General features: G+C 45.2%; 1 protein-coding gene and 1 pseudogene across 1 annotated transcript in view; both read right to left on the bottom strand.

The window, feature by feature from the left end:
* Positions 1-2,032: 2,032 nt before the first annotated feature.
* Positions 2,033-3,117, bottom strand: LOC119271323 (annotated as a pseudogene).
* Positions 3,118-15,645: 12,528 nt separating this feature from the next.
* LOC119272024 (ankyrin repeat and SOCS box protein 3-like) overlaps positions 15,646-21,275 on the bottom strand; it is a 5,852-nt gene continuing 222 nt past the window's right edge. The window contains exons 2-10 of the mRNA XM_037553628.1: positions 20,292-20,471; positions 20,059-20,190; positions 19,806-19,923; positions 19,556-19,577; positions 19,043-19,129; positions 18,787-18,915; positions 17,370-17,522; positions 16,299-16,395; positions 15,646-15,695 (exon numbers count right to left, since the gene is read on the bottom strand). Of these exons, the coding sequence (XP_037409525.1) occupies positions 15,646-15,695; positions 16,299-16,395; positions 17,370-17,522; positions 18,787-18,915; positions 19,043-19,129; positions 19,556-19,577; positions 19,806-19,923; positions 20,059-20,190; positions 20,292-20,471 (968 nt within the window). The remainder of the gene's footprint in view (positions 15,696-16,298; positions 16,396-17,369; positions 17,523-18,786; positions 18,916-19,042; positions 19,130-19,555; positions 19,578-19,805; positions 19,924-20,058; positions 20,191-20,291; positions 20,472-21,275) is intronic.

Raw genomic sequence — 21,275 nt, 5'->3', positions numbered from 1 at the left:
TGATACAATTTGCACACAATTTACATATAAATTGCACTTTTTTAGTTCTGTAAGAATAAACATACTATAGTGAATTTTATAAAAAAAATTAAACAAGGAACGGATAAGTGGCATTGATATCATCCTTAAAACGGGAAATGAATTAAAAGCTAAACATAATAAAAAAAGTTTTCTAAGAGAAAATAAATTAGCAACATTGGTATTACTCTTAAGAAGAAATAAAATAAAGAAAAACCTTGCACACAACTTTGCACTGGAATTGCACTTTTTATAATATGCAACGAATACACATATAATAATGCAACTTTAGCAGTCTAGTATAATTTACACAGATACTGTATTGTACTTCCATGCATATATACAAATAATAATAGAATGTATTAAATTAGCAAAACAATTAGCATTGGTATTACCCTTAAATAATAAAGAAAAAACAAAAATTTCCACACAATTAGCAAAAAATGCACTTTTTATAATATGTAGAATTAATATATAAAAGTAAAGTTTGAGTACTCGGATGTAACTTGTACATGTAGTACTTGCATGTATACATTTTCACGCACTGAATATCCGAAAATACACGTAAAGAAATAAAGCTCAACTGAAATTTAAAAATAAAAGCATACACATGCAGAAAACAAAAGTAAACACATGAAAAAAGAGCATACACACCCAAAATCCAGCCCAAGAAGGAAATCGACTGTCCCAAAATAGGTGCCAATTGAATCCAAACAACCCAGTACCACCAGCGAAATGTGACAGAAAAAATAAAAGCTACACAAATCTTATAGCACAATCCAAGGGTCAGAAAATCGATTGACCACAAAACAAAAATTCAGATGACTGAAATCTAGGTAAAATGGGTTTGCAGCCTCCTTGACTCTAAAGTTATCATTGCAGTTTTCTTTTTGTTGCAACCTTCACGCCAATGGCTGCACCATCGATGTTAACATGGTGTCTTTTGTTTGGTCATGTGATTGCTTGAATTATTTTCTGTATGCTCAGTCCTTATTTACGATTTTTATTTTGAAGACCAGTTCAACCAGGAGACAATGGATTTTAATCACTGAAGTGAAGTTACCAACATGGCATACAAGGTGGCACAAGATCTGTGAAAATGGTATGCTTGACATAGTAAAGAAGGTACAACACATTCCACATTATTTTTCATCACGGTAGATAGTTCTATTGTTCACATGTTTGTTTAGGCCTCCAGGGCAGTGGATAACACCATCAAGAAGTCTGAAGACATTTTTGGATGAGGGAGTGGGTATCGTTGATCATTATTATCCCTTATTCATTTTGAGAGATTAATCGAGTCTGCTAATGCTGTTGATATTGTAGATATGTTTCAAATTCTTTCGGCATGATGTTAGCAATTTAGAATCCTAGGTTAGTTTGGTGGCATTGGTTTCCGCCTTCATCATGTGTTAATCTAGGCCATGAATGCCAGTTTGTAGCAGTCTCCGCATAAAATCTCAAATCGGAATTATGACGAGCAGCTTCTATTTAGGTACAATAGGTGATGGACATGATAACATGCAGCTATCCCACGTCAAACATGCACTTATGCATGTAAAAAGGACGACAACAACATGCTACCATTAATGGAAAAAGACACACAAGAACATGCAACCATTACACAACTTATATTTCATAAATATTTTACATTATACGTACACAATGTTGGGGATATCGCTTATCGGGAACTTATCGGTCGACCCATGATAAGGGGTAAATCGACAAGTTTATCGGCATATCGGCGGATTTATCGCCGTATCGGTTGATTTATCGGCCGATTTATCTTATCGGCCAAACGACGGTAAGCGATAAATCGGCCGATTTATCGGAATATCGGAAGATATCTTGAACAGTGTACGTACATCAATCAAATATTCATTTTTTCTACTTCATCGAAATATTTATCAAACTATTCCCACAACAACGTGCGGAATATTATCTAGTTTTCATAATCGATTGTGACTCAAACAATTCTCAGCACATGGCCACCTTAGAATTAATTGAACACGGGTACGAGGATGATCTTCGGCCGATGGATTATGACCTGCGGCATTACTGGCACCAAGAATACTGGAGCCGCCTGGCACACCGGATTACTCAGCTCTGCCGGCCGGAACGCCGCGGCGTGGGGTTGTGTATGTTGGGTAGCTCTGGCTGCTGATGTCGACGTAGTGGTGATCAAAGAAGCCGTGTCATTTGCCGAGCCTGCCGTCAACAAAGGCGACGACGCTATCCGGCGTGCGAGAGCAGGGGCGAGCGGCGGCTTGGAGGGCGCCGTGCCAGCCGTCGACGTCTCGCACAACGGATTCGGCGAAGTCATGATCCGCGGCAAGAGAGAGGGAGCGGGAGCGGCCAGGCCCTGGGAGGGCCGCCCGTCGACGTCGGCTGGCTTCGCCGGCAATAGAGCCGGCGACGTCGCGCTACGCCGCATGGGAGCTGGTTTTCCGAGGGCCTGGGAGGTCGGCGACGGGGCGGCGGTGGCGTCGCGGAACAGGTAGACCCGGAACCGGCGCGTGTTCTTGTCGTTGAACAGCCGGACCTGCAGATCCCGGTAGAGCAGCATGTCCAGCATGTCCCGCAGGTCCTCGTCCGTGTCCACGTCGCAGAGCGAGTCCAGCCCCTCGCCGGAGTAGCAGTACTTGACAGAGAAGTCGGAGAAGCCCGCGCGCGCCGCCAGCAGGTCGCGGAAGCCCCTCGTCGAGACGGACGAGACGACGTTGAGGAGCAGGTGCTCACCGTCGACGTACCTCGGCGGCCGACCCTGGGCGCGCTCGATCCTCCCGCCGTAGCTAACCATGAGCTTCACGCGGCGCTGCTGGTCGATTGCCATGCTCTGTGCCGTTCTTCTAGCGAACGGGATTCCAATGATCCGGTGGTGGAGCTAGACTGGAGGGGGGCGTCAAACTTATATTGGTTCACCTTTTGCCCCTTCGAGCGAGAGACGGACCCGGACTCATGACCGAACGAGGGTGGCAATAGGATAGTTTTCCTCAACTAGGACAGAACAGAACGAGGAAGGCCCGCCCGATGCGAAAGCGGTGGCGACTTCCGGCGATGACTTCAGGTCCGATGATTGGCGTGATGCCGTCCTCTCCCTCTCCCTTCTTCCGGCGATCTCCTCCCCCTGTCCCTTGTTTTCTTCTTCCCTTTCTCTCATACTGCTTCTGCTTGTTGGATCGTGCTCCCACATCGCACTTGGCGGCGCGACACCGACCCCGTTCTTCCTCTCTTCTCCGCCCTCCTCCCCTGTTTCTTTTGGTTCTTCTAGTCTCTGCTCTGATCTACGTACCTCCCTGGCTCATCTTCCTGGCCATCTGCTGCTGTTCATCCTCTTCCGCTGCTGTTCCATCTCCGTCAACCATCTCCATCCCTAATCCAAATCTGCTCAATTCAAATCCATGATCCGCTGAAGCCTTTCATTGATACTCCTGCGCCGCGGTGGGGAGGGGTTTCAGGTTTGGGGGCTCCTAGTTTCGGCCTGCCGCTTCGGTTTGCCTCGTTAACTTGGCGATGATGGAGACGGCGTGGTGGGCTGAATGAGCCCGGTGTCGGTGCACCGGAACCAGCGCCATCCAGTGACTTGGCCCCGCGCGCACCACCGCTCAGTTGCTCGGGCAAAGACCTGGTCCACACAGACTGCTTGTTCTCGGGAGAAGGTTGGCGAGTAGCCGGTAGCGGGTGAGAAGGCGAGACGGGTGCTGAGGTTTCTTGCGAGGGTAGATGAGGTGAGCGGGTGACACGTGTAGAACAAGGACGAGCGAAAAGCTGCAGTGAGGACTGCACCTTCCACGTAAATGGCGCTGAGAAACCATGGGCGCTGCGTTATCGGGTGGCTCAAGCAAATCACATCTTTTTAGGCCTCCTTCGCTCGTAGGTTAGAAAAATCACAGAAATAAGAAAAAAATAGGAAATAAGATGATATTATGCATCTTAAATACTATGAGTACGAATATGGAAAAAGATGTCATTTGATTTATATCCTCCATCAGTGAGTTGTTCTCTTTGGTATTTTTCATTTCACTTAATGATGCAAAACATTAAGACGTGGGAGTCGTCGCCAATATCGACACCTCCAATATCGACAAGCTTTCCTAATCAAATCAATATATACTTCCGTCCTCGCCTAGGCCCTGCAATGGCCTCCACTGGCAGGGTGCCCTCGGAGCCATCGCCGGCCGCGCGGGAGGTCGAGGTGGCTCAGTCAAGTAGGCGGACGAGGCCCGGCTCGCCGCCGGTAGGTCAGCTGTGGAGCGCTGCATCATCCCCCGCTCACAGGAGGTGGTTGCCGCAGAGGATGCTCTGCTTTGGAGCCTGGTCGCAGTCACCATGGGTGGGCGGCCAAGGATCGCATCAAGTCTGCTCACCGCGGCAGTTGAGACGTCGGTCCCTGAGGTGGTGGGTGCCTTCACTGTGCATCGGTTCTGGCAGGCAGACTTTCTGCTTGTCTTCGACTCCAGGGCGGCACGAGATGTGGTCATGAGCGCTGGCGAGGTTCACGGCCGTGACTTTTCCCTGAGGTTCTCCCCCCTGGAATAGGGAGCTCCAAGCTACCCGGAGGCCGTTCAATTATCGAGTCCGTGTGGAAATGGAAGGAATCCCTCCGCATGTCTAGAACCGTGCTACGGCATAGATCATCCTCGGCTCAGCGGCATGGGTGGAGAGGCTGGGCACGATGACTGCGAACATGGCGGATCTTCGGAGCTTCGAGGCGTGCGCTTGGACTGATGATCCGTCGCTTCTACCCAAGGAGAAGATCATCCTGGTGGTGGAGCCTGAGGAGGCTATGGAGGTTGAGCTTGTGGAGGGCTTGGTATTGCCGGCAAACGCACCGGTGCCGCTGGAGAAGAGCATGCTGGAATACCGTGTCACTGTACATTTGGTGTCCACCGAGAACATGGCGGCGAGTGCCCTGGACTCCAGTGGCTCGTGGTGAGTGCGCCGTTTAGAACAACGACGAGGACGGCGAGGGTGGCGAGATGCTAGTGCTGCCCATCACCAGATTGCATGTGGCAGGCGCCCAAAGGGAGGACCCCACCACTACGCTTGGCCAGCAGATGACTGACATACAAAGGAGGATAGAGTTGGCTGTGGTGTCCACACCACTTTTGACCAGAGGAGGGGTGAGCGGCGCGGTTCCGAGGCTTCCAGAGGGGGGCTCGGCCACCGGCTACTCGACACCTGCCCTATACAGTGTAGGATGTGGATCGCGCATGCCAGGTGATAGGGTGACATATGCTAGCGGCGCAGGGGATCATCTTTTGCTCTCCCCAGCTGCGACTGAGATGATTCGAAATTTGAATCAATCATGTGGCTCGTCCCAAGGATGGAGTAGCACGTGATCGTAAATGAGTGTGGCCAGCATGGGACTTCGACTGCAGGGTGACCTGGACACATTTCTGGTGAGCTTGTCTTGCTCACGGGCCACATCTGCATGCAGCAGGGAGACCGCCTTAGTGGGTACCTCCCTGGATGCCACCATTGCCCAGTTCCCGTCGATGTGTCAAAAGAAGATATCGCCACTTCTCCCAAGACCGATTGTGGCAAGAAACAAGAGCAGGCGCATAACGCCCCCAACTACTGTACGACGCAGTACTAGGCTCGGCGGCCGCTTGGCGAATGGCTCGTCAGTCAAGACGTAGCTGCGCACGCTTATGGTTCAACTGGGCATCGCCAGGGAAGGTGAGGTGATAGGAGATGAAGCGATGCGGGCTTACCTAGACCTTTTCTCAAGACCTCTCCAGCAAAGCCACATTGCAGCCATTGTGGGGCTGTTTGGGTGGCAAGCTGAGGTGCTGCCTCTAGGGCGTGGGTTGGATGCTGCAGCACTTTAGTGTTGCGGCCGCGATTGCTTGGTTGTAGGTCTTTGCTAATGGCTGACCCAAATCAAGCAGTGGTGGTATGGAATGTTTGTGGCGTCAATAGCCCGACAAAGCGTAATGCAATAAAATCTGTGATTTCGAGCTCGAGTGCTAGTGTGGTATGCTTGCAAGAAACCAAAGTGTAGGACATGACCTTGATGCTAGTGCAGCAGTGTCTTGGGGTGGAGTTCGACGTGTTTTACTACGTCTCTGCGATTGGTACAAGTGGGGGCGTGCTGCTGGCATGCAAATCCTCTAGTGTCATGATGTCTAACCCGCATATCTCCACATATGCTGTCACAGCATGGCTGCAAATAAGTGATTCCACTGGATCGTGGTTCACTGGGGTTTATGGGCCCCAAAGCGACAGTGAGAAGGTGGCCCTTCTGCATCAAATAAGAGAGATTTGGGATTTACATGTAGATCCTTGGGTGCTAGCCGGGGACTTCAATCTAATTGCTGACCCGGCAGATAAGAGCAACAATAGAATAAATCGTCGAATGATGGGCCGGTTTCGGCGGTGCATCTACGACTTGGACCTAAAGGAGCTCTACCTTAATGGTCGTCGTTACACTTGGTCCAATAAGCGGAAGGAGGCCACCCTCGAGATGCTGGACAGGCTCTTGGTCTTGGTGGATTGGGAGCCATTGTGGTCCGCAATATTTTCTAATAGCCTTGAGTACGAGCACGTCTGATCACTGTCCTTTGCATCTTATTCTCAAGCCTGACCCGCGGCGCGACAAACGGTTCCACTTTCAAAAATTCTGGACGAAGATTGATGGCTTTCAAGAGGTGGTGCGGCAAGCTTGGGATAGCCAACCAAGCATGGTGAATCCATTCAAAAGGCTAGCAATGAAACTTAAGGCCACCGCGAATAAGCCGATGAGTTGGAGCGACAAGTATGCGGGAAGCATCAAGCAACAAATGCACATTGCTAACGAGGTCATATTGCGGCTTGATGTCACAATGGAGGTGCGATCCCTGACCCCAGCCGAGATGGACTTAAGGCAGCTGATGAAACGCAAACTTCTGGGGATGGCATCGCTGGAGCGCACAATTGCGAGGTAGCGCTCCCGTTTGAATTGGCTGAAGGATGGTGACGCGTGCACGGAGTTCTTTCATGCACATGCAAGCTACAGGACATGGAAAAACAATTTTTCAAAGCTAAATGTGGATGATGTGATGACATCAGATCATGAGGTTATGGCAGAGGCTGTGGACTCCTTCTTCGCAAACTTGCTTGGGGCAGCACCGGACCGGGCATACTCACTAGACCTTAGTGAGGTGGGAATGGCATCACATGACATGACACATCTAGAGGGAGAGTTCACAGAGGCAGAAATCTGGGACGTAGTTCACGCGCAAGATCTTGACAAAGCGCCGGGTCCATATGGGTTCTTGGCGCGTTTTTACATCATATGCTGGCCAATCATCAAAGATGACGTCTTGTGGGCTTTCCAGTCCTTTCGAAACTTGATTTTCATGGGATGACTTCTATCAATCAGGCATTCATCACTCTGTTGCCAAAATCAGCTGCTGCACTTGAAGTGCAAGACTATAGACCTATCAGCTTGATAAATAGATTCCCCAAGCTTGCTGCCAAGGTGCTCACGGCACGGGTCACTAGCGAGATGCCGTGATTGGTTGGCGCTCACCAGAGTGCATGCGTTCATAAGAGGAAGATGCCTACATGACAACTACATGATGGTGTAGTGTATAGCAAAAAGGTTGCATGCCTCCTTGACACCTTCTGTCATGCTCAAACTAGACATTACCAAATCATTTGATACCGTGGATTGGGCGTTCCTAATGGAAGTAATGCAACAATTTGGATTTGGCCCAAAATGGATCGCATGGGTGGATGACCTCCTTGCCTCCTCCTCAACCAGAGTTCTACTCAACGGAATCCCTGGGAAAATTATTTACAATCGGCAAGGTCTGCGGCAGGGAGATCCTATGTCTCCCCTGCTGTTTGTTATGGTCATGGAAGGTCTGCACCACTTGTTCCAGTGCGCGGCAATTTATGGCATGATTGCACCTCTTACGCATGCGGGATTACGACACATGACCTCAATTTATGCGGATGATGTTTTCACCTTTATCAGACCAGACCTCCAGAGCCATAGGGCATGTGCTGCGCTACTGGAAGATTTCAGCATGGCGTCGGGGCTTGGCATGAACATGGTCAAGTGCTCCGCGCACCCTATTCGTTGTTCAGATGAACAAGTGCAGCAGATTGCAGATGAGCTGGGATGCCAAGTTGCTGGGTGGCCATGCCGCTACCTGGGACTACCACTGGGTTTGCACAAAATATCGACATCACAATTGCGGTATCTACTGGACAGAATGGCTAATCGACTTCCTGCGTGGCAAGCAAGACTCCTATTAAGGGCTGGACGGTTGGAGCTGCTGAAGACCACGCTGGCCTCCATGCCCATTCACGCGATGGCGGCGCTTGATCTACCGGTCAAAACAATTGAAGTGGCGAACAAGATATGCCATGGGTTTTTGTGGAAGGGGCGCCGCGAGATGCACGGTGGCCATTGCATGGTCGGATGAGACCAAGTCTGCACATCGAAGGAGTATGGTGGTCTCGGCATACCGAACTTGCGCCTCCTCAACACGGCGCTTAGAGCGTGATGGCCTTGGCTGATGAGAACTGAGCATGATCGGCCATGGAGTGAGTTTAACTTGCAAGTATCTCCATAATCCCTAAGCATATACAAGGCGGAGACCAAGTGTAATCTAGGAAATGGTGAGGTGGCAGTGTTCTAGACGGATTGGTGGCTAGAGGACGGACGAATCCAAGATCTAATGCCAAAACTATTCGCGGTTGTTAAGAGAAGGACACAGAAACGAACGGTGAGGCATGCCGTAGTTGACGGATGGTGGCATGATGTGTCTCCAAACATGGGTCCTCAGGAGCTGAGCGAATTTTTGCAGCTCGTGGACAGAACTCAGCACATTCAGCCGTTGGACGAGGTTGAAGATAAACTGGTTTGGGCTTGGGAGAATAATGGATGCTACTTGGCAAGATCGGCTTACCCAGCGTTCTTTGCTGGGAGAGTAGAGGCTAATGGAGCTTCACAAATTTGGCGGTCAAGGGCTCCGACGACCTGCAAGTTCTTCACATGGCTGGCAGCAAGCGAGAGGTGCTGGACGGCCGACAGGCTTGTGCGCCGACACCTACCACACCCGACAGCTGATGACCCACAAGTATAGGGGATCTATCGTAGTCCTTTAGATAAGTAAGAGTGTCGAACCCAACGAGGAGCAGAAGGAAATGATAAGCGGTTCCAGCAAGGTATTCTCCCCAAGTACGGAAATAAGTGGTAACAGATAGTTTTGTGATAGGATAATTTGTAACGAGCAACAAGTAACAAAAGTAAATAAAGTGCAGCAAGGTGGCCCAATCCTTTTTGTAGCAAAGGACAAGCCTGGACAAACTCTTATATAGAGAAAAGCGCTCCCGAGGACACATGGGAATATCGCCAAGCTAGTTTTTATCACGCTCGTATGATTCGCGTTCGGTACTTTGATAATTTGGTATGTGGGTGGACCGGTGCTTGGGTACTGCCCTTACTTGGACAAGCATCCCACTTATGATTAACCTCTATTGCAAGAATCTGCAGCTACAACAAAAGTATTAAGGTAAACCTAACCATAGCATAAAACATATAGATCCAAATCAGCCCCTTACGAAGCAACGCATAAACTAGGGTTTAAGCTTCTGTCACTCTAGCAACCCATCATCTACTTATTACTTCCCAGTGCCTTCCTCTAGGCCCAAACAATGGTGAAGTGTCATGTAGTCGATGTTCACATAACACCACTAGAGGGGAGACAACATACATCTCATCAAAATATCGAACGAATACCGAATTCACATGACTACTAATAGGAAGACTTCTCCCATGTCCTCAGGAACAAAAGTAACTACTCACAAAGCATAAACATGTTCATAATCAGAGGGGTATTAATATGCATATAGGATATGAACATATGATCTTCCACCAATTAAACCAACTAGCATCAACTACAAGGAGTAATTAACACTACTAGCAACCTACTAGCACCAATCCCGGACTTGGAGACAAGAATTGGATACAAGAGATGAACTAGGGTTTTGAGAGGAGATGGTGCTGATGAAGATGTTGATGGAGATTGCCCTCTCCCGATGAGAGGAGCGTTGGTAATTACGGTGGCGATGATTTCCCCCTCCGGGAGGGAAGTTTCTCCGGTAGAACAACTCCGCCAGAGCCCTAGATTGGTTCCGCCAAGGTTCCGCCTCGTGGCGGCGGAGTTTCGTCCGAGAAGATGGCTTATGATTTTTTCTCATCGAAAGACTTCATATAGCAGAAGATAGCCACCGGAGGGCCACCAGGGGGCCCACGAGGTAGGGGGCGCGCCCCCACCCTCGTGGGCAGGGTGTGGCCCCCCTGGTAAACTTCTTCCGCTGAGTAATTTTTATATATTCTAAAAATGTCTTCCGTGAAGTTTCATGACTTTTGGAGTTGCACAGAATAGGTCTCTAATATTTGCTCCTTTTCCAGCCCAGAATCCCAGCTGCCGGCATTCTCCCTCTTTATGTAAACCTTGTAAAATAAGAGAGAATATGCATAAGTATTGTGACATAATGTGTAATAACATCCCATAATGCAATAAATATCGATATAAAAGCATGATGCAGAATGGACGTATCAACAGCATGCTGCTACCTCTTGAGCATGCATTGGTTTTTCCTTGAAGAGGAAAGGGTGATGCATTAAAGCAGTGTAAGTATTTCCATTAGTTTTTGAGAACCAAGGTATCAATCCAGTAGGAGACCACGCGCGAGTCACCTCGTACCTACACAAACAAATAAGAACCTTGCAACCAACGTGATAAAGGGGTTGTCAATCCCTTCACGGTCACTTGCAAGAGTGAGATCTGATAGAGATAATGATAATAAGATAAATATATTTGCTATTTTTATGATATAAATTGAAAGTAAAGATTGCAAAATAAAATAGATTGGAAACTTGTATGATGGAAAATAGACCCGAGGGCTATAGGTTTCACTAGTGGCTTCTCTCAAGATAGCATAAGTATTACGGTGGGTGAACAAATTATTGTCGTGCAATTGATAGAGTTGAGCATAGTTATGAGAATATCTAGGTATGATCGTGTATATAGGCATCACGTCCATGACAAGTAGACCGACTCCTGCCTGCATCTACTACTATTACTCCACACATCGACCACTATCCAGCATGCATCTAGAGTATTAAGTTCAAAATAAAAGAGTAACGCCTTAAGCAAGATGACATGATGTAGAGGGATAAACTCATGCAATATGATATAAACCCCATCTTTTTATCCTCGATGGCAACAATACAATACGTGTCGTTTCCCCTACTGTCACTGGGATCGAGCACCGTAAGATTGAACCCAAGCTAAGAACTTCTCCTGTTGCAAGAAAGATCAATCTAGTAGGCCAAACCAAACTGATAATTCGAAGAGACTTGCAAAGATAACCAATCATACATAAAAGAATTCAGAGAAGATTCAAATATTGTTCGTAGATAATCTTGATCGTAAACCCACAATTCATCGGATCTCAACAAACACACCACAAAAGAAGATTACATCGAATAGATCTCCAAGAGAATCGAGGTGAACTGTGTATTGAGATCCGAAGAGAGAGAAGAAGCCATCTAGCTAATAACTATGGACCCGAAGCTCTGAGATAAACTACTCACACATCACCGGAGGGGCCATGGAGTTGATGTAGAGGCCATCTGTCGTGGGTTTGTCATGGCAGATATCCTTGTGAAAGGACTTAGTCGTGGAGCCATCGCTACGGGTTAGCTTTAAGGGGTTAAACCGGACAAGGGGACACAGGGAATTTTATACTAGTTTGGACCCTTCGAGGAAGGTAAAAGCCTACGTGTAGTTGTGATTGGTATTGCTAGGGTTTCAAAGGCCAGGGAGTGAATCCGCTTTGTCTGGCTCTCGAGTTGTTGTCTGTCGTACTGAAACGCTGCCGGGTCGTCCCCTTATATACATGGGCGGCGCCCGTCGGTTTACAGAGTCCCGAGACCGGCTCATAAACGTGTCCGGTTCGGTCTCCGCTCTTTCTATCTTACAATACAAGTTTCATACAAATGCCGGTTCACGGCTACGGGCCTTAAACCGGTTCTGGGCCCTGGACCTTTCCTCTTCTGTCTACATGGGCTTCAAGCATAATCAACTACGGATGAAGTTAACTCGGCCTTTCCTGGCCGGTTTACGCCCAGTAGTAATATCCCCAACATTAGGCCCCAGATTGATTTGAACAGGTTCATGTCAATCCTTAGTAAAAACTTCGTCTTCAACATCTTCTCATAATTTAGTAAACCGCCGTGACATCATCTTCTCGGATCGTGGTAAACCGTCGTGAAGTCATCTGTTTAAAAACTGTGTATGACACATCTTCATTAATGGGTCTTCGACAATCGAGGCGACAGCTTCGCCTCACTTCCAAATTTCTGGCCCCTCGATTTTCGCGCCTGACACTTATCCCTTGCCTTTATAAATAGGACCGAGGGGTCATTTTCACCTTTTCCCCCTCGTGCCTCCTCGCGTCGTCTTCCTTGCACTACTCAGCCTCTTGAGCTCCGCCGCCGCCGTCGACCGTCGCCTCTGCTCCGACCCTGGCCGCTGCATCACCCTGAACACACCAGAATACTTCGGCGCCTTTCCGCTTCCTCACCAGCTCCGGTAAGTTCTCTGCTTTTTTCGCCACAGATCTGTTCTAAGGTTTCGACATTCTTCGCAGTTCTTGTGAAGTTCATTAGTGCTTCAGTGATGTTCTTCCATGTTCTGCCTTTAGTCTATAGATGGACACTTCGTGCTTGACGTATCCCTTGCCGTAGCTAACCTACCATTGTCATCACAAACCCTTATGCGCAAAGAACTGATCTAGTCCTTCATAAATTGCTTCGGTTATGCACCCCTTCTAGATCCAATTATTTTTGCTTTTCTGTCTTATCTTAGATCCGAAAATTTTATATGTCACTATGAGATCTGTTTCTATGTACCTGCGAGATCTGTTTCTCCTTGCACCAATATAGGCAGTTTAACCTTGTCTAAGCAGTCTATGCCATTAGCCCTCTGATAAACCAGAGGAGCATTTTACCTTCATAATTATGCTTCGGTCTAACAGTGTCTAAGTAATCCTGTGCTAGTATTACCTTTTTCTCTTATTGCATTAGTCTCCGGTTCATACCATTTCACATATCAGTATGTTTCTTACTCCCTTGTCTCTTGCATATAATCATGCATAATTTATAAATCGGCCTTTCATTTTCAGCTTGTTTGCTTCGCAATGGCCAAACAATTCACTGCCTGCAACTGGGCTCGTTCCCGGGTCACGAGACTCAGTTGAATGAGATGGTTAGCATTGGCTCCCTGCCTAAGAAAACTGAGATCAAATGGCAAGTTCCAGGAACAGAAAATCCTCCAACCCCAAGGCAGGGCGAGGTGGTGGTCTTTGTTGACCATATAGGCCGTGGCTTCAAACCGCCAGGGTCAAAGTTTTATCGAGATGTGCTTGCCAGCTTCCAACTTCATCCACAAGATATTGGTCCCAACTCGGTTTCCAACTTATGCAACTTCCAGGTCTTCTGTGAAGTATATTTACAAGAAGAACCAACTGCGGAACTGTTCCGGGATTTCTTTAACTTAAACTGGCGCACAGAGTTTGTAAATGGCCTGAACACAGAACTTGGTGGTGTCTCGATTCAAAAGCGGAAAGAAGTTGAATTTCCTCATGCCAAACATCATAGCCACCCAAAGGAATGGAACCAAACATGGTTTTATTGCAGAGACACTTCGCCTGAGGATGAAAATCCCCTCCCCGGCTTTTGTGATCACAGACTATCCAATACTCACCCAATGCCACAATGCCTGAGCTCTTCAGAAAGGGCGAAATATGCTCCTCAACTCACCAAACTCCGGGCCTTTATGGCAAACGGTTTAACAGGCGTGGACTTTGTGCTTGGATATCCTGGAGTATCTTGCCACTAAGCCGACGTCCTGGTTTAATGTGTGAATATACCAGTGAGGTTGACGACCCTCAACGCCATTGCAACATCCAATTATCTGAGGAAGAAGTTATTGAAGGTGTAAAGAAGATTCTGAATGAGTCGGAACTGATCTGTAGTCAAACCGGTCTGAGTCCCTTCTATGCCAAGAACAAACCGCCTGCTGTAAGCACTATACTCCCTCTTCATCTCTAATACCTTTAACTTATGCAACCTGTAACCCTTCTTCTGTATATGTAGGGTGATGACCCCTTCTGGAAACAGAAAACCGTAGAGAAAGCGGCAAAGCCGATTGGAGACAAAGCGGTCAAGCCATCCCGCCCAAAGACCAAAGCTGTAAAACGGACGTCAAAATGGAAAATGGCTGACCGGATTAATATGGAGCTTGATGACGATACTGATGATCCAGAAGTTGAGGTAGAACTTGACTCACTTGGCTCTTTTTCATGCATCTCATTAACAATGATCTTCCTCAGGAGGATGCAGAAGCTAGTCAAGCTGATGACGTAGAGGTAATTACCCTTTCCTCCGGTTCAGACTCTATGCCAATGCAAAAAACTCGCCAAGCAGTCCAGAAAGTAAGCTTTTCTCATCCTCTTGCTCACTTGGATCCAACATTTATTTTGAAGACTCAGCAGCATGAAGCTCGCCGGACAACCCGACATAGTGGCCAACAGGTCACTTCAGCCGGTTTACCTGATACTCCGGTTCGGAAGCGCTGGTCTGAGGTCTCTCCTACTTCTGACCATTCTTACCCCAAGGCAGGTTATTTCAGACAGCCTCTTAATCCGTCCAATTCAAATTATCAGGTGACACCTCCTTCATCTTCTGGTGAATCGACAACAACTCAACTCCTCCCTTTGAAAACTGTGGCCAGGTGAGTTGTAAAAACCTTTCCTTTCAATGGGCCATAAATCCTTTGAATAGGATGTTAATGCTCTTTTATTCTGTTTGCAGGGCCAAAGCCAGACCCAGTAAGAAAGCTCGGGTCACCAATCCGCCAGAAGACCCTGTCGCCGAAGAAGAAGAACCAAGAGGTGAACCGGAACAGACTGGTGAACCGAAAGGCCCTCATCCCGAAGCTACTTTTGATGATCCACCCCTTGAAGGCCAACATACCGATGAACCAACAGATGTTGAGCCTGCCGCACCTGATACTGAACCGGCAGAACCAAACCGAGCTAGTCCGGTGAAAGACACTGAAATTCCAGTATCATCAACCAAAAGTCCTGAAGGCCAAAGTGATGATGTTATTATTACTGGAATGGGCCATAGCTCTCCTGGCCATCCTGTCATTTTGGCTCAGCATAGTGCCAAAGAAGAGCAAGCTGCCCGGGATAAAGGGCTCTAAAGGAAAAAAATCCTATAAGAATCCTATCCTCTAAAATTCCTCTAAAATTCCTCTAAATCAAAGGAGGCCTAAACATTAGCCTAGACTCAATGGAAAAAATCCTATGAAGTGAATCAAAGGACATCTTCTTTCCTATTCCTACTCATAGGATTTGAGATGCATGTCATCCCATTTTCTATGACTTTTCTATTCCTATGATTTCCCTACCCCGTGAACCAAAGGAGGCCTTATTTTAATTAATGCTCATTCATGGGACTCACGCAGGATACCAGGTAGAGTGGTGACATACAAAAGTTCTATTTTAATGGTTCACACATGCTAACAGGTAGGAAACTATCTACATTACTACTCAGTAAGACAGTAATACTGCAGAATATGGAGCACATTCTATTGCTACACAGATTGGCTTGTTGTACGATCAATCTGGATAAAGCTAGATAATTTGATGCACTGTCATGAACTTCTTATGGGTTCTGGGGATGTAAGACAACAACCAAGTTTGATGATGGAATCTTCATTCATTCTGCCCCAAATAGTAATGCATGAATGCTAGCACATTCTTAATGTATACTGGCTTCAGATCATATACATTTTGGATGACCCTTGGTCAGATCTAATCATAACTTTAGTTTGATCTATAGTCAAATAGATGGTTTCCATGGATCATTGTATCCTAGTCGCACTAATCATTACTCCTTCCAGTACACAAAAAAGAGACGTCCCAAGTCAAACTTAGACCAACAATACCATTTAAAACGTTCAAATTGGGTTGAAAATCATACGCATAGATTTGTGTAGAGAAGTACTGTCAGAAAATAAATTGGTGGTCAAAAATATATTCCCAAGACCATGTCAAGGTCCAAAACGTCATTTTTTTTGTGAATTAGAGGGAATATTAATTATTTTTGCCAACCAAACCTTCATGTTTTACATTACAAAAAGAGTTATATATCTTCAACCAGTTCCCAGTATCATAGATATAATGCAAGAGGTGTACCAAATCATAAATCTTTGTTGCTATCTTATACTCCTTCTGCTTGAATGCCGTATCAGCCTTTGACTTGATCAAACCTTTTCTTCTTTGAAGGTGCCGTTGATCCTAGATAACAAATAAATGAAACATGAATTGAATATTTCTATTTTGGAATAATCATTTACTATGAATTTTTTCCCACTTCTTACCACAAAAGACACCCAAGAACTTCGTGTTCAACATTCTTCATAATTTGGTATCTAGGTGGCATGTAACTTACCATTGAATGCTCTCGCTAAAGTTAACAATTTCAGTTTAACTAGATGGCAAGCGTTCCATAGGAAACATGGGAACATCGGTAAATATCAAGTGTTTCTTCGTTCACGAAACAACCAAGGAGAACACATTACATAGTATGCCACTTAATTAAAATATAGTACTCTTGTGACATTATTACTGGATACTAATGAATAGCACACCCTCTACTTGATGATGGTGTACTTCACAACCGTGGCATGACATCCATGATTATGAGCCATGTTTCGAGAATTATTGTTCCTGCGAGCATCTAACTATACACAACATTACATGATTTGCTCAATACCTGACTCAAAGATAAGTTCAAGTCAGTTAATAGAAATATGACTAGAGTACAATCTACATGTAAATATCCGCACATCAATTGCCTTATCTTAGGAGTCAATCTTATCAAGTGTAAGGTGTTCATACTTTTCAATGTTGGAATCAAAAGGACTTTTTTCCTCAATGATATGCACTAATTATCCATCACGAAAACCGGATTTTGTTAGGAGTTTCTACACATTATGTTCCACGGTTTCTTCATATTATGTTTTGTTACCAAATATGGGTTTATCATGTCTATTGGTGGGCAGCCCTGTTGTGACTACATAATCATATTACCCTTGTAAAGTAAAGTTGGTACTTTGTTCTCAGATAATCAGCAATAATTTTCGCTAGTGGTGCAATGCATAAAGTAATCACAGCTTACAATAGCACCGAATGCACAAAATATATGAAGGCTTAGCTTTCAATTAATATTCAGTAAGCAAGCATCATAATAAGAACAGAAAATAACATACAATTGGCTTCTTTTCTTCAATTTTCGCATGAGAAATTACTCCTTCAATACTCCAGTTTGGGACATTTGGAATTGGAGAAGTCACAGGAAATAACATTTCAACCTCTTCCTTGCAATCGCGTATTGCAGCAAGCTCTACTGGAAACCTACCCAACTAGAAACAAAAGGAAAAAGAACTTATCATTTTGTTCAAACAAAAGGAAGAAGAAAACCATAGAGATTATAACAAAAGAACTTGATCATTACGTAACATACAATCGATGAAGAAAATTAAATATTGTCAGAAAGAACCAGGATCAATAAAATTATCAAATGTTTTAACTAGGAGAATACCACGAATTGGGATGAAGAATCATATCAATTAAGCTATTTATTTCAGTTTTTATTGCACGAGTACATTGGAGAAATACTGATACCCAGAATAGTACATACTGCTTCTCATTATCTCATCAACTCTTGTCAACTGCTTAGAATATAGCAAAAGAACATGAACATTGTGTAATGTACAACTAGCGTAAAAAAATTTATAACATCATGGGAAAGAACCAGGATCTGCATAATGTTTTGATCAAATGTTTCAACAAGGATTTACTCAGTACACAAGGTTTCCAAGAGTATTTCATAGAAGTTGAGACTGAGACACCAAAACAGTTTAGTGGAATCACACTCGTCCTCATGAAATATATAGATAAAAAACGAGAAGTAACTGCACACATGAATTCTTTTTAGTCGGTCCGTTAACTGATGGTAGCATTCATATAAGTAGCCTAGAGTAAAAGGCTGAAAACAGAACGCCAACAGGACGAAGAACAACAACAAGTTAGCTAGGAAAATTCAATTTATTCTACTGTTTATTGCATGGGAACATTTGAGAAATGCTGCTGCCCAGAATGGTTTGTAATAAGATATGAGATCTCAGTATCTCATCAACTGTTAAGTTAAGCACCAATATGATCTTCCAAAATGGAAAAATAATGATAAAATGTTGGACACATAAACCTTTTAAGAACAACGAGTATAGGCATGTTCCTTCATAGGAGTGATCAACAGAAAATGATACATCTGTTGACTGTTGATATAACCATTCAAAATTGGGCTGCACCCCAGTGGTGGATGTGCCGTGAGTGACCCAGCCCACCAGAGTTTGATTTCCGTGGTGCAGATTAATATCTCAGGATGAGCCCCCCATAGGTCTTTTTTTTATGATAAAGACTGCCAGAATGAAATGTGAAGATAATGTTAATACACACAATCGCAACTCCCATAAGCATAGTCAATGACACCAAGCAACCTAAACCCATCGCTAAATGGGTGCTTAACATTATCAGAAGAGCTGAATAATAGTACCACTATAAGCTTAACAGTGAAATTCTGCATACCAGGTCAGCAAATATCAACAAAATATATAAAACACATACATCATCAGGAATATTAGGATCTGCTCCAGCCTTTAATAGGAGCTTAATGAAGTTGGTATAACCTCCATGCATCGTAGCAAGCAACAATGGAGTCAACATGGAACCATTGCAATTGACATCAGCACCAGCCTGTGAAAAGAATTGTGCAAAATTATGTCCATGGTGATATCTCCATGTACATGTATATAAGCATGCAGAGCTCGTAAACTAAGCAAATCACAACATCGCATGGAAAAATAATCCAGAGAATACTCACCTTAATGAGTAGCTTCATGCACTTCAATGAACGGTAAGCAAGAGCACTCATAAAGGGACTGGTAGTACCATTGATGATGATGTTAGGCTAAAAGGAGGGCATTGTTTTATTAAGATAAGAAGCACATGTGTTATGATAAATTCAGTAGTTACGTTTGAGATGAACAAAGATATGACTATTAAAAAACATGTCATCATATAATCAACTGGTGTGTGTGGTGGTTCAAGGAATCAGATGGTAAGTGGGTCCAATCGTAATTCTGATCTAGCATGCTTGATTAGTTTGAGGTTTGGAATGGGTTGCTCCATTAAATGAATCACACTTCAAAATCTCCATTGAGTGTCCCTAATAAAATGATTATGTACTGCGGCATCTAAGTATGTATCAATCCGAGCAACCAAAGCAGACCCAGGATAAAACATATTTGTCCACGACATATAACTATGCACAAACTTAAAACTTCCCATCGAAATTAACTGTGAATCAAGAGAAATAATAGCAGAGGCCATATACATTCGCATGGTTTTTTAGAAAAGGAGGATGACCCCCGGCCTCTGCATCTGGAAGATGCATACGGCCACTTTATTGATTATTCTCGAGGACCTTACAAAGTGTTACAACAATAAGCCTGAATTCACCATCTAGGCAACATATGCCGCTACTCCTATCCATATGATGAAGGGGTGCTAGCTGGGCCACTACCCAGACCACTCACCTAATCCTAACATGAAAAGACGGAATCCCCAGCCTAGCCACATAAGTCATTTGGGCACAAGCATTGAACAAATTACTGGCAGCCCAAAAGAGTGGTGTTCCACGGCCACAGTCTATGTCAACAGGCACTCCTTTTGACAGGAGGAACTCTATAACCTTGCAGCATCCTGTGGTGAACGAGATGATTCCATAAGTCGTTTGGGCACAAGCATTGAACAAATGACTGGAGTAGAGTAAATAATTACCAGTACAATGACTAGATTGCAGAAATTAAGTGTGAGGGTGTGTGACAGGGGGAGTACCTATACCCGCAGCATGGTGGAGAACTGTGCGCCCTTTGTCATCTGCTTTCACAAGATCACCACCATGATCAAGAAAATACTTGACAGTAGCAACATCACCAGACTGAGCAGACACCATAAATGGAGTCGCACCTTCAAAAAGCACATTGTTAGCACAATCGTACATCTCATACTGGCAAATATTTACATGGTAGCCACCAAATTGAAAAATGGAGAAAGGGATAGAGAAAGACCTAGAGCTGTATCCCCAAACCCAGGAGCATTTACATCTCCTCCAAGCTCCTCCACTAGGTACCTGCAAACCTCTAAATGGCCTGCGCATGTCGCGAGACGCAACACATTACATCCATTCGTGTTGATAGAAAAAAGCGCCGACAGGTCGCCGTTTCTTTTGGTAAGTCTCTTTATAATACCTTTCACAAAAGTAAACATGATCGGATTATAGAAGAGAATAGACAAATTAACAAGTTAGAAAACTAAAAGAAAAGAAGCAAACGTGTTGAATGCACAAGAGCCTCTGGAAGTCAAAGTGACTGATCTATCACATTGCTGGACAGAGTCATGCGGTGAAAATACTTGATAAGACACACTATGCTGCAAATTAGGATGCAATGCACAATTGTACCGCATCATCTTTAGTTCTCACATTATCAAGAGACTGATCAGCCCAGTTTGTTTTAACTACGGTATCTAATCATGCGGGTGTGATGATCGGTCCTAAAATTAACATGCCATGGCTGTCACTAGGAAAAGTATTTTTGATTGAGTATGAGAAAACTTTTGACAAAGGTATCGGAACCAAGGCAGCGCACACTGTAACTACTCAAAATAACTCACAGACGCAACCAAATGCAGTCAGAAACAAGGTCATACCGGCGGCAGGTTAGGTGCTTCTCATGCAAATCTATTTGGTTTTTTACGAGCTAGAAGGCCCTCTGTGCTTACCCAATGCCCATGTTTTAAACGTACCAACAAATCAAGCGAAAATCTGACCAAATCAAGACAACCAGAGCATCACAACAAACAGAACCCGAAGGCAATCGGTAGAGTAGACGGTTACACGCAGCAATGTAGCATGCCTGAACAACCTCCGACCCCGCGAACACAGCAGTCAGCACACGCATGACGTAACCAAGCAAGCATCGCTAGACTAGAATCGAAGCAAGGAGAACCAGGGCGGCCTTCTCACCTACATACGCGCGCACGTGATAGCTGTC

The sequence above is a fragment of the Triticum dicoccoides genome, chromosome 3A (genome assembly GCF_002162155.2).
Source record: "Triticum dicoccoides isolate Atlit2015 ecotype Zavitan chromosome 3A, WEW_v2.0, whole genome shotgun sequence".
NCBI classification, from domain to species: Eukaryota; Viridiplantae; Streptophyta; class Magnoliopsida; order Poales; family Poaceae; genus Triticum; species Triticum dicoccoides.
This window is presented reverse-complemented; position numbering and strand designations above follow the sequence as displayed.